The sequence below is a fragment of the Triticum aestivum genome, chromosome 5A (assembly GCF_018294505.1).
Source record: "Triticum aestivum cultivar Chinese Spring chromosome 5A, IWGSC CS RefSeq v2.1, whole genome shotgun sequence".
Classification (NCBI taxonomy): Eukaryota; Viridiplantae; Streptophyta; class Magnoliopsida; order Poales; family Poaceae; genus Triticum; species Triticum aestivum.
The window spans coordinates 567,495,527-567,508,849 of NC_057806.1; the positions used below are offsets into that span (position 1 = coordinate 567,495,527).

Consider the following 13,323-nt stretch of genomic DNA (forward strand, 5'->3'; position numbering starts at 1 on the left):
TGGTGAACGGTCAAAGAATCAAACACTATATCTCAGGTAATCCTATAAATGTTGAAACCAATGTTATTGAAACTGTAACCCCGGAGGAATACATAAGGGACACTTTTCGGAACATTTCAGACTCCGAAAAGGAATAGGTATGCGGTACGGTAAGTAAACCGACTCCAAAACAGTTTTTAAGGCAATATTTCTCCGTTTGGAATATGTAGAAAAATAGAAAAATAAGTAACAGTCCGGAAAGGACACGAGGGCTCCAAGAGGGTGGAGGGCGCGCCCTACCCCCTGGGCGCGCCCCCCTGCCTCGTGGGCACCTCGTGTGCTCTCCGGACTCCGTTTTCTTACAGGACACATATTTTGGTTGGTAAAAATTCATTATATAACCTCCTGGGGGTTTTGACTCCCGTATCACGCAAAAATCTCCTGTCTTTGTTTCGAGCTGTTTTCTGTCAGGGTTCTCAAGGCCAGGCACTATGTCGTCTCCCTCCTCCTCCAACCATGAGGGAAATGATGCTTGGCTAATTAAGATAGAGCTGAAGAGAGAAGAACCTATGGATATCAACAAGGATGAAGGGATCAAGAAGGCCATGGAGGACCAAGTTCCAACAACAGAGGACACCCTTCAACTGGATCACAATCTTCTTACCCCAACAGAAATTGAAGCTTTCAAGATGATTGAGTTGGCTCGTATACAAATAAGTATCTCACACGTGAAAATATTTTGTTGAAGGAGCATATCATCGCACTCAAGGGCATTATCTGCAAGCTAGAAGACCTCCTACGCTCGATGTGCGACTATCCATCATCAACAACCCCACCATCTCCTCCAACAAAGAAGAATTGAGTATCTGGTATGGGCACTCCACTTGGCAACTGCCAAGCTTGGGGGAGTGCCCCGGTATCGTATCACCATCACTTTTATCTTTACCGTTTTTCTTAGTTCGATCCTTTTGATAATATCTTGATCTAGTAGAATAAAAGTTCTTAGTATGATCTAGTTGTGAGTTTTGCTTTATTATCCTTCTATGTAATCGAGTCCATGAGCTATATAATAAAGATTAGTGTTGAGTCAAGGGCTTGATTATTTTGCCATGATCCTAAAGGAATAAAAGAAAAGAGAAAGAAATAAAAAAAACAAAGAGATCATGTGACTCTTATGGAGAGTAATGAGCTCACATAGAAAGAGTATGATGAATAAAAGTTATTGAGGGTTGACAAACATAGTTTTGGTCATCGTTGCAATTAATAGGAAGTAATAAAGAAAGAGGGGTCTTCACATATAAATATACTATCTTGGACATCTTTTATTGTGAGCACCCATTAAAATATGACATGCTAAAGAGTTGACATTGGACAAGGAAGACAACGTAATGGGTTATGTTTTCTTACATCTGAGATAAATTATATTGTCTTGGATCCTCCGACATGTTGAGCTTGCCTTTCTCCCTCATGCTAGCCAAATTCCTTGCACCAAGTAGAAATACTACTTGTGCTTCCAAACACCCTTAAACCAGTTTTGCCATGAGAGTCCACCATACCTACCTATGGATTGAGTAAGCTCCATCAAGTAAGTTGTCATCGATGCAAGCAATAAAAATTGCTCTTTAAATATGTATGATTGATGGGTGTGGAAGGAATAAGCTTTATACGATCGTGTGATATGGAAGTAATAAAAGCGACATGCTGCATAATAAAGGTCCATATCACAAGTGGCAATATAAAGTGACGTTCTTTCGCATTAGGATTTTATGCATCCAATCATAAAAGCGCATGACAACCTCTGCTTCCCTCTGCGAAGGGAATATCTTTTAATTTTATCTCCTATACTGCAAAAGAGTCAAGGTGATCTTCACCCTTCCTTTTTACATATTATCCTTTGGCAAGCACAATATGTTGGAAAGATCCTGGTATATATGGCTAATTGGATGTGGGTTTTCATGAACTATTACTGTTGACATTACCCTTGAGGTAAAACGTTGGGAGGTAAAACTATAAGCCCCTATCTTTCTCTGTGTCCGATTAAAACTCCATACCCATAAGTATTGTGTGAGTGTCAGCAATTGTGAAAGACTATATGATAGTTGAGTATGTGGACTTGCTGAAAAGCTCTTATACATTGACTCTTTCCTATGTTATGATAAATTGCAATTGCCTCAATGACTGAGATTATAGTTTGTTAGTTTTCAATGAAGTTTACGATTCCTACTTGATATTGTGATTGAATTATTACTCTAGCATAAGAAATCATATGACAAGAATTATGTAAGTTGTTGTTCTAAGAATGATCATGATGCCCTCATGTCCGTATTTTATTTTTATCGACACCTTCATCTCTAAACATGTGGACATATTTTTCGATTTCGGCTTTTCGCTTGAGGACAAGTGAGGTCTAAGCTTGGGGGAGTTGGTACATCCATTTTGCATCATGCTTTTATATCAATATTTATTGCATCATGGGATGTTATTAATCATTATGTCACAATACTTATGCCTATTCTCTCTTATTTTACAAGGTTTACATAAAGAGGGAGAATGCCGGCAGCTAGGATTCTGGCTCGAAAAGGAGCAAATATTAGAGACCTATTCTGCACAGCTCCAAAAGTCCTGAAACTTCACGGATGATGTTTTCCAAATATATAAAAAACATTGAGCGCAAGAACTTCACCAGGGGGCCACACCCTGCCCACGAGGGTGGGGGCGCGCCCTACCCCCCTGGGTGCCCCCTACCTTGTGGGCCCCCTGGTGGCCCTCCGGTGACCATCTTCTGCTATATGGACTCTTTTGATGGGAAAATAATCATAAGCCATCTTCTCGGACGAAACTCCGCTGCCACGAGGCGGAACCTTGGCGGAGCCAATCTAGGATTCTGGCAGGGCTGTTCTGCCTGGGAAACTTCCCTCCCGGAGGGGGAAATCATCGCCATCGTCATCACCAACGCTCCTCTCATCGGGAGAGGGCAATCTCCATCAACATCTTCATCAGCACCATCTCATCTCAAAACCCTAGTTCATCTCTTGTATCCAATTCTTGTCTCCAAGTCCGGGATTGGTGCTAGTAGGATGTTGGTAGTGTTAATTACTCCTTGTAGTTGATGCTAGTTGGTTTAATTGGTGGAAGATCATATGTTCAGATCCTATATGCACATTAATACCCCTCTGATTATGAACATGTTTATGCTTTGTGAGTAGTTACTTTTGTTCCTAAGGACATGTGAGAAGTCTTGCTATTAGTAGTCATGTGAATTTGGTATTCGTTCGATATTTTGATGAGATGTATGTTGTCTCTCCTCTAGTGGTGTTATGTGAACGTCGACTATATGACACTTCACCATTATTTGGGCCTAGAGGAAGGCATTGGGAAGTAATAAGTAGATGATGGGTTGCTAGAGTGACAGAAGCTTAAACCCTAGTTTATGCGTTTCTTTGTAAGGGGCTGATTTGGATCCATATGTTTTATGCTATGGTTAGGTTTACCTTAATACTTTTGTTGTATTTGCGGATGCTTGCAATAGAGGTTAATCATAAGTAGGATGCTTGTCCAAGTAAGGGCAGCACCCAAGCACCGGTCCACCCACACACCAAATTATCAAAGTACCGAACGCGAATCATATGAGCGTGATGAAAACTAGCTTGACGATATTCCCATGTGTCCTTGGGAGTGCTTTACATCATATAAGAGTTTGACCAGGCTTGTCCTTTGCTACAAAAAGGATTGGGCCACCTTGCTGCACCTTATTTACTTTTGTTACTTGTTGCTTGTTACAAATTATCCTATCACAAAACTATCTGTTACCCCTTATTTCAGTACTTGCAGAGAATACCTTGCTGGAAACCGCTTATCATTTCCTTCTGCTCCTTGTTGGGTTCGACACTCTTACTTATCGAAAGGACTATGATAGATCCCCTATACTTGTGGGTCATCAATATCATAGCGGTGCTTAGGCGAAGCCCTGTTCCGGTAGCATCATCATCATCGTCATCGCGCCTCGTGCTGACGAAGGTGTCCCTCGACACTCTGCTGAATCATGAGTTCGTGGGACGTCACCGAGCCGAACGTGTGCAGATCGTGGAGGTGCCGTACTTTCGGTACTAAGATCGGTCGATCGTGAAGACATACGACTACATCAACCGCGTTGTCATAACGCTTCCGCTTACGGTCTACGAGGGTATGTGGACAACACTCTTCCCCTCTCGTTGCTATGCATCACCATGATCTTGTGTGTGCGTAGGAATTTTTGAAATTACTGCGTTCCCCAACAAAAATTGTATGTGAGAAGGATGAATTTTTTTGGTATTGGGAAGAAGAGTACATTGACCTATTGATAGTGAGATATCTGCTAGATATTGGTGCACTAGTTGCCAGAGATGAGACTAGAGAGGACACAATGTCCAAATTTGAGGTGGCAGAGAAGAAAGAAGTCTGCAAGCTCGAGAAGCCAATAGAGAAAAGCAACAATGTAGACAATGAAGAGATGAAGAAATCATTGATCAGACTAGTAGGAGCAGTTAAGGAAGTGGTGTTTCTATTGAAGTGTATAATTTTTCTTTGGACCAGTTCTCTAAGCGAAGAACTAGTAAAGCATGTGACTAAAATGTCATTTAATAAAATAATTGAGTAGTGAAGTTTAACTCACTGACCCAAAAATAAACTAATTTGTGTTTATTTTCTGTAGTGAGTTAAGTCTAATAAGGATCGGCTAGAAACCACACTTTTTTAGATGACAAAATACATTTCTCTAAAAAGTAGGAGGCCATTTGTTTCTCTAAATTATAAGAGATTGATTAGGGATGCTCTAAAAGGGTTGTGAGCAATCCTGGATTATACAACTCAGCTAATCCATCAAAAAATAAAGAAAACACCCGCAACATGTACAATCAAATCAACTCAATTGCTCAAAATAATTTTAGAAAAGCGTCTACAACAAGACATAGCTAATCTGACCTCAAATACGTCCGCAGACGCGCCTGCGCGTGTCCGTAGATAGTGACGGGTCAATCCTCAAATATCCACACCCACGAAATTTCGGAACATAGAACAAATAGGCAGTTAATCTGGACCAAAATACTTAGTTTAAACATCACAATTCAGCTTGCAAAATGAATAGATATTTAAACTAAAATTGCTAGATATGTAAATGGAGACGGAGAGGGCCAATGAATTTCGCCACTTCCTCACCGGTCCTTTCCCCTTGTTGTCATCGGAGGGGATGTAACCCTCGTGTAGGCGTCGACGGCTGGAGGGGGTCGTCGGAGCCAGTCTGTGACGTCAGAGTTGTCGGAGGAGGATGAGATGTAGACGCCCATCCTCCGGATGGCGCAGTTGTGCTGCTTCGCCAGCTGGACAACTTTCACTGTCGTCGCTGCCTTCTCCTTCGCTTGATGGTCCGACTGCTCGATGCTGAGCCGGAGCGCCTTGGCGTTCTTCCGTCGGAGGCGGTGGGCATCCGTCTCAGCCGTCATCAACGAGCGATGGAATACGGTCACAAGGAGTTGCTCCCCGCATTGGGCGCTGCCTACAATCCACATGTGTTGGCGGGAGGAAGATGTGGTCGCCTCCGACACCCTCTCCCTAGCTAGCCCGCCGCCTCTCACGGTGGACGGGGTGTGCCTCCAATTCGAGCATCCACTTCTATGGTGCCGGCGTCGCGGGGATGAGCACCCACAGATGTCCATGAGGAACAACCACGGAGGGGTAGGAGGGCGTCGAGCGAGCGGAGTGGAGTGGGCCGAGCACGCGAAGCTGCATGTGATGCAAGACGGGCCGACGCTGGCGTCCGCGTTCCCACGCCGATCGACAAGGGACAGGGCAGAGCCTGAGCTGCCGCCATTGTCGACTCATGAGCGCTACAGCACGATGTGGAGGACTAGCTGCTCATCGTTACTTGCCTCTGCCTCCCGAACGAGGGCGTCCCAGTCGATGGGATCGTCCTCGCTGTCGGATCCGACACCGACGCCACTACCAAACATTGCGGGGAGAGGGAAGGGAAAGAGACAGTGAGCGGAGCAGAAGTGAGAGAGTGAAGCTAGGGTTTGACCTGGGTGTGATTTTTTTTGAGAAATGGGTGTGGATATGGGACAGAATGGGGTTCGTGTGAGCCAGGATGGGTCGAGCTGACATAGTGGGCGCGCCCGGGCCTTGCATATCCACCCATATATGGGCAGGAGTGCTGATTAGTTTGGTGTGTAGGGACCGTTTGAGAAGATCGATTAGGTCGAACAAACATGACCAATCACTGATCGGCCCGTCCTTCCGGTCAGTATAGGAATCCTGAAGTAGATCTTATTTCATAATACCGGACACAAAAAAAAACGGAGAAGCCGTGCGCCCTCGATGATTTGATGCATGTGAGTAATGCTACATCTATTAAAGGGTCACTTAAATTTTATTATAGGCTTAATAGAGGATGAAAGGGCCTACCTCTATTAAATTTAGAGGGAGAGAGATTTTTCAGTACAATGTAATCGAAGTTGTTTACATATGAGTGAGCATGCACTCACCCTATATATAATCGCACGTATTCATCTTATGAGCATCTCCAAGAGACTAAAACACATAGCATGTTGATATTGACGAATTCATCATAGACACCTCGTAATCGATGGCATATCTCCTTCAACTGAACAAACATCGTCGAAAAATCTGAAATAAATCAAAAATACGAGTATCAGTGTCAAATTTAGGACTTACCTCTGATGGGCTGGACATATCTCTACTCCTAATAGAGCAGTTGGTGAATAGTCTCCACGGTTTATTTTTGCTGGTTTTTTTGTCTCTCCTCCCACCACCCCCTCTCACCTTGGTCCATCGGTTATTTTTCTCTCCACTCTTTATTACAATCAGAACTTCCGTAACGTATAACAAATCACGAATCTAACTTTCTTAAATTATGCAAATCAATTGATTCCTTTTATTGGTTCAATTTGTCTTAGGAAACAAATAACAGATTTTCAGAAAACAAATAATATATTTTAATCTAACTTTCCTAATTTATCTAAATCAATCGATTTCTCTCATTAGTGAAATTTGTTTAGGAAACAAATAACAGACACGTCACAAACTTTCCTCCCAATAAATAGTTTCTTAACATTTGCAAACTTTCCTAATTAGACACGTCACAAACAGATAGGTACTGATATCATGTTACCAAACAATAAAACCCCATTTGCATAGAAATCAGTTCAAAATCGTAACTTTCCTAAATTTTTGCCTTTCCTTGATAACAACCAATATTTCCTATGTTTTCCACCTATAGAAGGAAATCACCCTCCATCGATATTAGCATTTTTTGGAATGAGATCGTCAGGTTATGATTTTTTTTTGCGATTCTTTCCAATTGTGACCTCTCTTTCCGCTTCGGCTCCTTCTCGCATAAACACCTCCACCACAGCCAGCTGACGCCACCCCAGACCTCCTGCCTCTCCACACCTTCTCCGCCACCACCTCCTCGTACTCCATTGACAATCCGTCCGCCATGTTTGTCCACGACGGTGTCGAGGACATGGCGCAACAGTGTACCAGCGGTAGAGCAGTGCATAGCAGCAGGAAGCAGCACGCAGCAGGCGACGCAAGCGGCCGGCGTGGCTGAGGGGGCGGCCGGCAGAAGATGGCCGTGACAGGAGGGGGCGCGAGGCAGCGGCGCGACTGCGGGGCGAGCGAAGGGATAGGCGGTAGCAGACGGGGCGAGCGCAGCTAGCGAGAGTGTGGCGCGTGGCCAGGGTGTGCGCCGCGCAGGTCACAGTGGTGCGGTGGCTGCGGCGAGCGCGACGGCAGTGGCGGGCGAGATCGACGCGGTGTGGCACAAGCGTGGGCATGGAGAGGGAGTGGCCCCGCGGGTGCGGAAGAAGAGCAGCAGGCTCGGGCATGGGCGCGCATAGGAGCGGGCATGTGCCACGGGGTCAATCTAAGGAGCTCGGTGGCTACCCCTGCAATGGCCATGGCGGACGGCGGTTGTCGGCCACGGCGAAATACCTAACGAGAGCAAACGAGAGGGGAAACATGGGAAAAGGCAAGAGGAGATCACGACGGTGTCAATGGCGCCCTAGGGGAAGACAGTGGAGCTCGGGGCGACGCGGATCGAACGACAATGTTACGGTGGCCGAAGGTTGAGGAAGACGACAGCGACGTCGATGCGAGAGTGCTGGACTTGATCTCGTTGGCGCAGACGAAGTAGCGGAGGAGTTCGGAGCTCCTCAACAAGCTCCTAGCCTGCAGGGAGAGCAGTGGCTATGTGGATGGGGTCGGTCATGGTGGCCATGGCGTCTGACTTCGTCCAGATCGACGGGATCGAGCGAGCGAGGAGGAGAAGTGGATCTGGGAGGGGGTGTCGAGGAGTGAGGCCATGGGGGGCAGGGGAGGCAGGGCGTCACCCTTATCCATTCCCCTTCGATGCCGGCGAGGTGGTCGGGCGGGAGCTCGGCTCTGTAGCGACGCGGCTCGGGGAAATATAAGTTGTGGTGGCAAATATAATACACATAATTCATATTGTTATGCACTAGCGCGTGTGCGTGTGAAATAGATGGATTATGATCTCGTACCCAATAAAATGGATATGTGTGTGTGTTAGAGAGAGAGGGAGGGAGAGGGGGAGAGAGTGAGGAAGAGGAAGGGAGAGAGTGTGTGTGTGAGAATTTGATGGTAAAAAATGTCGTCAATGTCACTTGATATGTATGAGAATATTAAATATAATATTAACATAACTAATATTGAACTCGTAAAGTTCATGTGGCCTCGTTGCAACGCACGAGCGTTCTAGTACTAGTTGAGGGGTGGGTGCCCCTGCTCCGTCATCACTAGCGGTTGGGGCCCGCTATTGCGGGCCTCCTAAAAGGTAGCTAGGCGGTGCCAGGTGGAAAGCGCCCCTTTTACTTTCCTGTTTTCGATATGTTTGACGCTTGTGCATACAAGCGCTGATACATGGAACAATGTAGATATGTAGTTGCCATAGACAAATAAAAGGTCAGCCCTAAACTTATACATGTAAATAATAATAACTCTGAAAATAAATCAGTTGCAATCACTTGTACAATATAACATGATGCACAAGAAATCATTATAACTAAGCTCTAAACAATCAGCATTAGCCATTCTAAGCTTCAAAATGCTGATATAGTTGATGCTTCACAGGGACCATAGGGATCAGAAAAATAAGACCAGATTCTCTTGAATATCTTCACATCGTATTGCCGTTTACTACAAAAATAAATTGTTGGTTTTCTTCATTTTGTTAATGGTAACCTGAAAGCAAAAGATAGGTGCATCAAGAAGTGGAAGAAGGATTATGAAAAGATAGCTGCTACCTGATACTTACTAACCAAAATTGGCAAGCACATACAGGATTAATTAATCCCATAAAATCAGACCAACTTCTGCCCACCAATTTATTTATATGATATCATTTATATACCATTCCTTACTTCCGTGTCTGTATCCACACATACAACTGCCCTATAATTAATTCTTATGCAGCTCCCCCTTTTCTATCCAAAACTATAAAATTTATTGAGCGCGCGTAGTAGCCTTTGTCCCATTCTTACTTGTGAAATGGTGCATTACATCACCTGCACTATGAAGACAAACATGACATATGATTGTCCTATACATGAATATTTCTATTTTATCTAGTTCTTAAATAGAATAATCAAATTTGATGAATTTATAGAAGAGAGAAGAGGACAAGGAAAGAAAGAACAGAGAATAACCCGATAGTCGAGGCGTGGGTGGAGACATCTAGTCCGACTTTCTTTTCTTTCATATTTCTTGTGCAGATTATGAAACTCATCTTCCCAGCAATCACGAATGATTGAAGTGTAGAGAAATCAGATGCATAATGGGTGTTCAAGTTCAGTTATGTACCAAATGGAATCGTTGTTTACCATTCCAGCAAGAATTTAAGCGCAGATGCGCCAAATGCCATGAATCACAAACCTGTCATTCAGCAAGAATAAGTGGACTGTTAAGAACTATGCTTGCAATATGTAAGCAGAAGGGACACTACTAAATAGGTGTGGGACACTCACGGTAGGCCTGTAGGCCAAATAATTGGTCAACGGGCACAAAACGTACAGAATGATATACGGAAGGATAACTGAATGCTTGGAAATTACAATAATCTAAGTAAGTTGTTGAAGCGTCATCATTACCAATGGTGTAGCATCTCCCAAATGTCAACCCCATCCAAAGAAATCGATGATATCAAATATTTTCCATTGTGTGCAATACATATTTAGTCGTATCTACACTGCGTGTATTTTGAAATTAAACCACATGTAAAAGGAGATTAATTTAGAAGTTAAATTGTGCATATAATGAGTTAATCTCCTAATTCCAGAGAGAGAGTCAGTTTTACAATTGGAGACGCAAAAATTGGGTTCCTTAATATTAAAAAATATACAATTTACAGAATATATATGATTTACAAACACTTAAAAAAATACTACACAGGCAACAAAAGCCAATAGTCGTATGGACAAGCAAGGTATTAAGAACAGACAAATTTCCCTCTGAATGTTGTGTGCCCTATGGGATAGAAGTTTTAATAGTGCCATAACAGAATACGGAGGCATTCAGGAAGTGTAAACTAACCTGCCCATCACATAAGGCAAGAACTTGACTGAAGTATGAAAATAGCAACATAATCAATACAAAAGTTTAGCGCTATCTCCTTAGTCAGTAACATGTCCAATCCCCTTTCGACGTATTTATTTCATCAGTAAAATCTACGATTGGGAAACTGCATTAAACGCAGAAACATAGGACACTTATTTCCAGTTATCAAGAAGCCAAGAACACATTATGAACTAAATGGAAGTTCATTTTTTAAGTATGGATCAGTGAACCATGCGAAGAAATGAGCTCTAATTAATTTAAAATTGACATGCTAACTTTCAGGTTAGAAAGAAAGGGATACAATATATCATAGGCAAAATGACTTGCCAGAGAGGAAATATATGGAGTGGCTAAACTCTCTCAAAACCAGAGGAAGTTCAAACACATGTCCCCTATCGCATTTGTACTAAATATAATTATTTGCTTATACTCTTTCAAATAGTCGTATATCGTCAAAAGAGAATATCATAGCTCCCACTCCAACCCATGTCGAAAAGAAGTAATGCGAAAATGAAACTAAATTGAAGTAAGTAAAGCCTGATGAAAACAAAACTGATGCACACCTAAGCTGCACAATCTGGACATTGCTGTTTAACAAAGTCATACATCCTGGTCAAAATTTGAGGTAAATGCTGGAATGCAGGCCAGAAGATTAATCCAGTCCATGCACGCGATGTTTGACATTTTTGTTGCACTTTCCTTTTTCTCAAATAGACAGGGACCTCTCGAGTGTTTTGCTTACTGAACCAACAGGACCTCTTCTTTCTGAAATAGACTGACACATTGGGTCGTTGCTTGCTGAACCAGCGCCCACTTAATTTTCAGCACAAATGGCCGTGCAGTTCACGCGGCCCTTACTTCGTCTAGTTCTACTCACTCAGCCAAATGGCCAAAGAGGAGCATCACACGTGAATAAACCATACAAGTACTAAGGAGTGACATGATCTGACATGCTTTATTTTATCAAATACCACTTCTCATGCCATGCTAACGAGCTCACTCTGCCACTTCAAACTCTGGTGAGGAGTACAGATAAGTAGCCGACAGTGCCGCCGCCGCGACTGTGCCGAACGTGTTGTATGTGTGTGTGCGCACAACATAATAAAAGTCTGAAATCTACTAGCGGTAAAATGAGATGACTGAGCTTGATTTGGCCTTTTAGCTTCCATAATTTCTACTAGCGGCAAACATATGGAATGGACGAACTGAATTATCTTAATCAAGAACAGGGATGTCCAACTAGCTTTGATAAATACACTATTCCCATCCAACTACTTTTACTTTCTATAGGACTACAACAGTTTCAGACCATTGCCAGGTTTTAACAGAATGTATCATAATATTACGACGGGTCATGTAGAAAACCTGAATACAAATCATGTGCAGTAACAAGATTTAATTTACCACTGTTGGAACCTGAATTTTGTTCAGAGATTATTCAAACACAAGCAAAATGGGCTAAGTCAAACGGATATCATCACCATCTTCTCTGTTAAGGCTGAAAAGAGATGAATCAACTGACCTACTCTGTCTACAAGATTACAACAGTTGCAGACAGCTCACACTAACACTTTCAGACTTCAACAGATTCAGATAACTGTTTTTCAGACTAGAACAATTTCAGTAAGCTGTTCTTCAGACCACGACAGTTTCAGTAAACGTCGTGTGTAACAAATTCAGTCAAAGATTCACCATTAGGAGATACGTATGTGCTTAGGAAGTTGGGGCATGGAGAGAGGCTCTCACCAGGCGTCCCGGCCAGGAAGACGACGATCTCGGGAACGTGCGAGATGGTTGGGATCGAAGACGGAGTAGTAGCACCAAACCTAGCAGAGAACATTCACCGATGTGGCTCGAGCTCCTCCTAGGGTTGCTGCTGAACACATGAGGATGGAGGGCGGGGAGAAGACGGAGCTGCGCCAGCCACAGCACACGAAGAATATGAGGCGAATTGGATCGGCACGAGGCATGGAGCAGCGGTGGCGGCACTGACCTGACCACAGGGAAGGCGGCAGAGGAAGGAGAGTGCGGGCGGCTGCGCGCGGATCTGAAGCTGCCTCTCCATCCGCACCACCCCGCATCTCTGCATCTCGCCGCCTCGAGCTAGGGCCTCCATCGACACCTCGATGCCATCCCTTCCTCCCCCTCATCTCGCCGCCACAGTGGCAAACATAGGCAGAATAGCACGCCTTGACGCCAAGACGAGAAGGTTTGAACAAGAGCAGGTCTCAGAAGGGCGCCTTCTCTGGTGGCCATAGATGGCGGAGCAAGGATGGTAGCGGCGGCTGTGGCGGCGCCGACGGAAACCCTAGCCGCCAGTCGGGGTGGAAACAAGGAGATGCGAGAGGAGGAAAAAGAGAGCACTCTGTCCCTCTCTTTTGTCTCCGCTCACGACGCGTTTTCTTTTCTCCCAGCGATCTCTTTTTGTCTCTAGCCATCGACCGCCCCATCTGCACACGTTAAGGGCCTCTTTGATTCATAGGATTTTAAAAACTTAGGGATATGAAAAGTATAGTGTTGGAGTGGCATGCTCATTTGAATTTTATAGAATTAGCAATGAGTGTTTGATTGCATAGGAAAAATAGAGGAATTGTAAAAAGAGGTTGAACTGGATGTTAGATTTTCTATAAAATGCAGTACAAAAGATTTCATAGAAAAAAATCCTATGAGGTCAATCCTATAAATCAAAGGACCAACATAGGAAAAAATCCTAAGGATTTT

General features: G+C 43.9%; 1 protein-coding gene across 7 annotated transcripts; it reads right to left on the reverse strand.

Annotated features, from left to right (window-relative positions):
- Positions 1-8,946: 8,946 nt before the first annotated feature.
- LOC123104837 (uncharacterized) lies at positions 8,947-13,023 on the reverse strand. Of its 7 annotated transcripts, none has more exons than XR_006450548.1 (4): positions 12,596-13,015; positions 10,579-12,516; positions 9,850-9,921; positions 8,947-9,231 (listed from the first exon to the last, which is right to left on the reverse strand). XR_006450548.1 is itself a non-coding variant. In XM_044526744.1 (4 exons), exons 1-4 carry the CDS (start codon positions 12,716-12,718, stop codon positions 9,187-9,189), a joined length of 408 nt encoding a protein of 135 aa, XP_044382679.1. In that variant the 5' UTR covers positions 12,719-13,009; the 3' UTR covers positions 8,947-9,186. The 7 variants fall into 7 exon arrangements, 1 of the variants encoding a protein (XP_044382679.1); XR_006450546.1 differs by having other exon boundaries at positions 8,947-9,921; positions 10,579-10,726; positions 12,349-12,516; positions 12,596-13,011; XM_044526744.1 differs by having other exon boundaries at positions 12,349-12,516; positions 12,596-13,009.
- Positions 13,024-13,323: the final 300 nt, after the last annotated feature.

What these genes read in the sequence shown, in the direction of transcription:
- LOC123104837 (XM_044526744.1), bottom strand. Translation starts at nt 12,718, where the DNA reads ATGGAGGCCCTAGCTCGAGGCGGCGAGATGCAGAGATGCGGGGTGGTG. An exon ending in CTTCCTGGCCGGGACGCCTG is followed by an intron (nt 9,922 to 12,348) that starts GTGAGAGCCTCT and finishes GCTGAATGACAG; the next exon opens with GTTTGTGATTCATGGCATTT. An exon ending in GTAAACAACGATTCCATTTG is followed by an intron (nt 9,232 to 9,849) that starts GTACATAACTGA and finishes TTTTGCTTTCAG; the next exon opens with GTTACCATTAACAAAATGAA.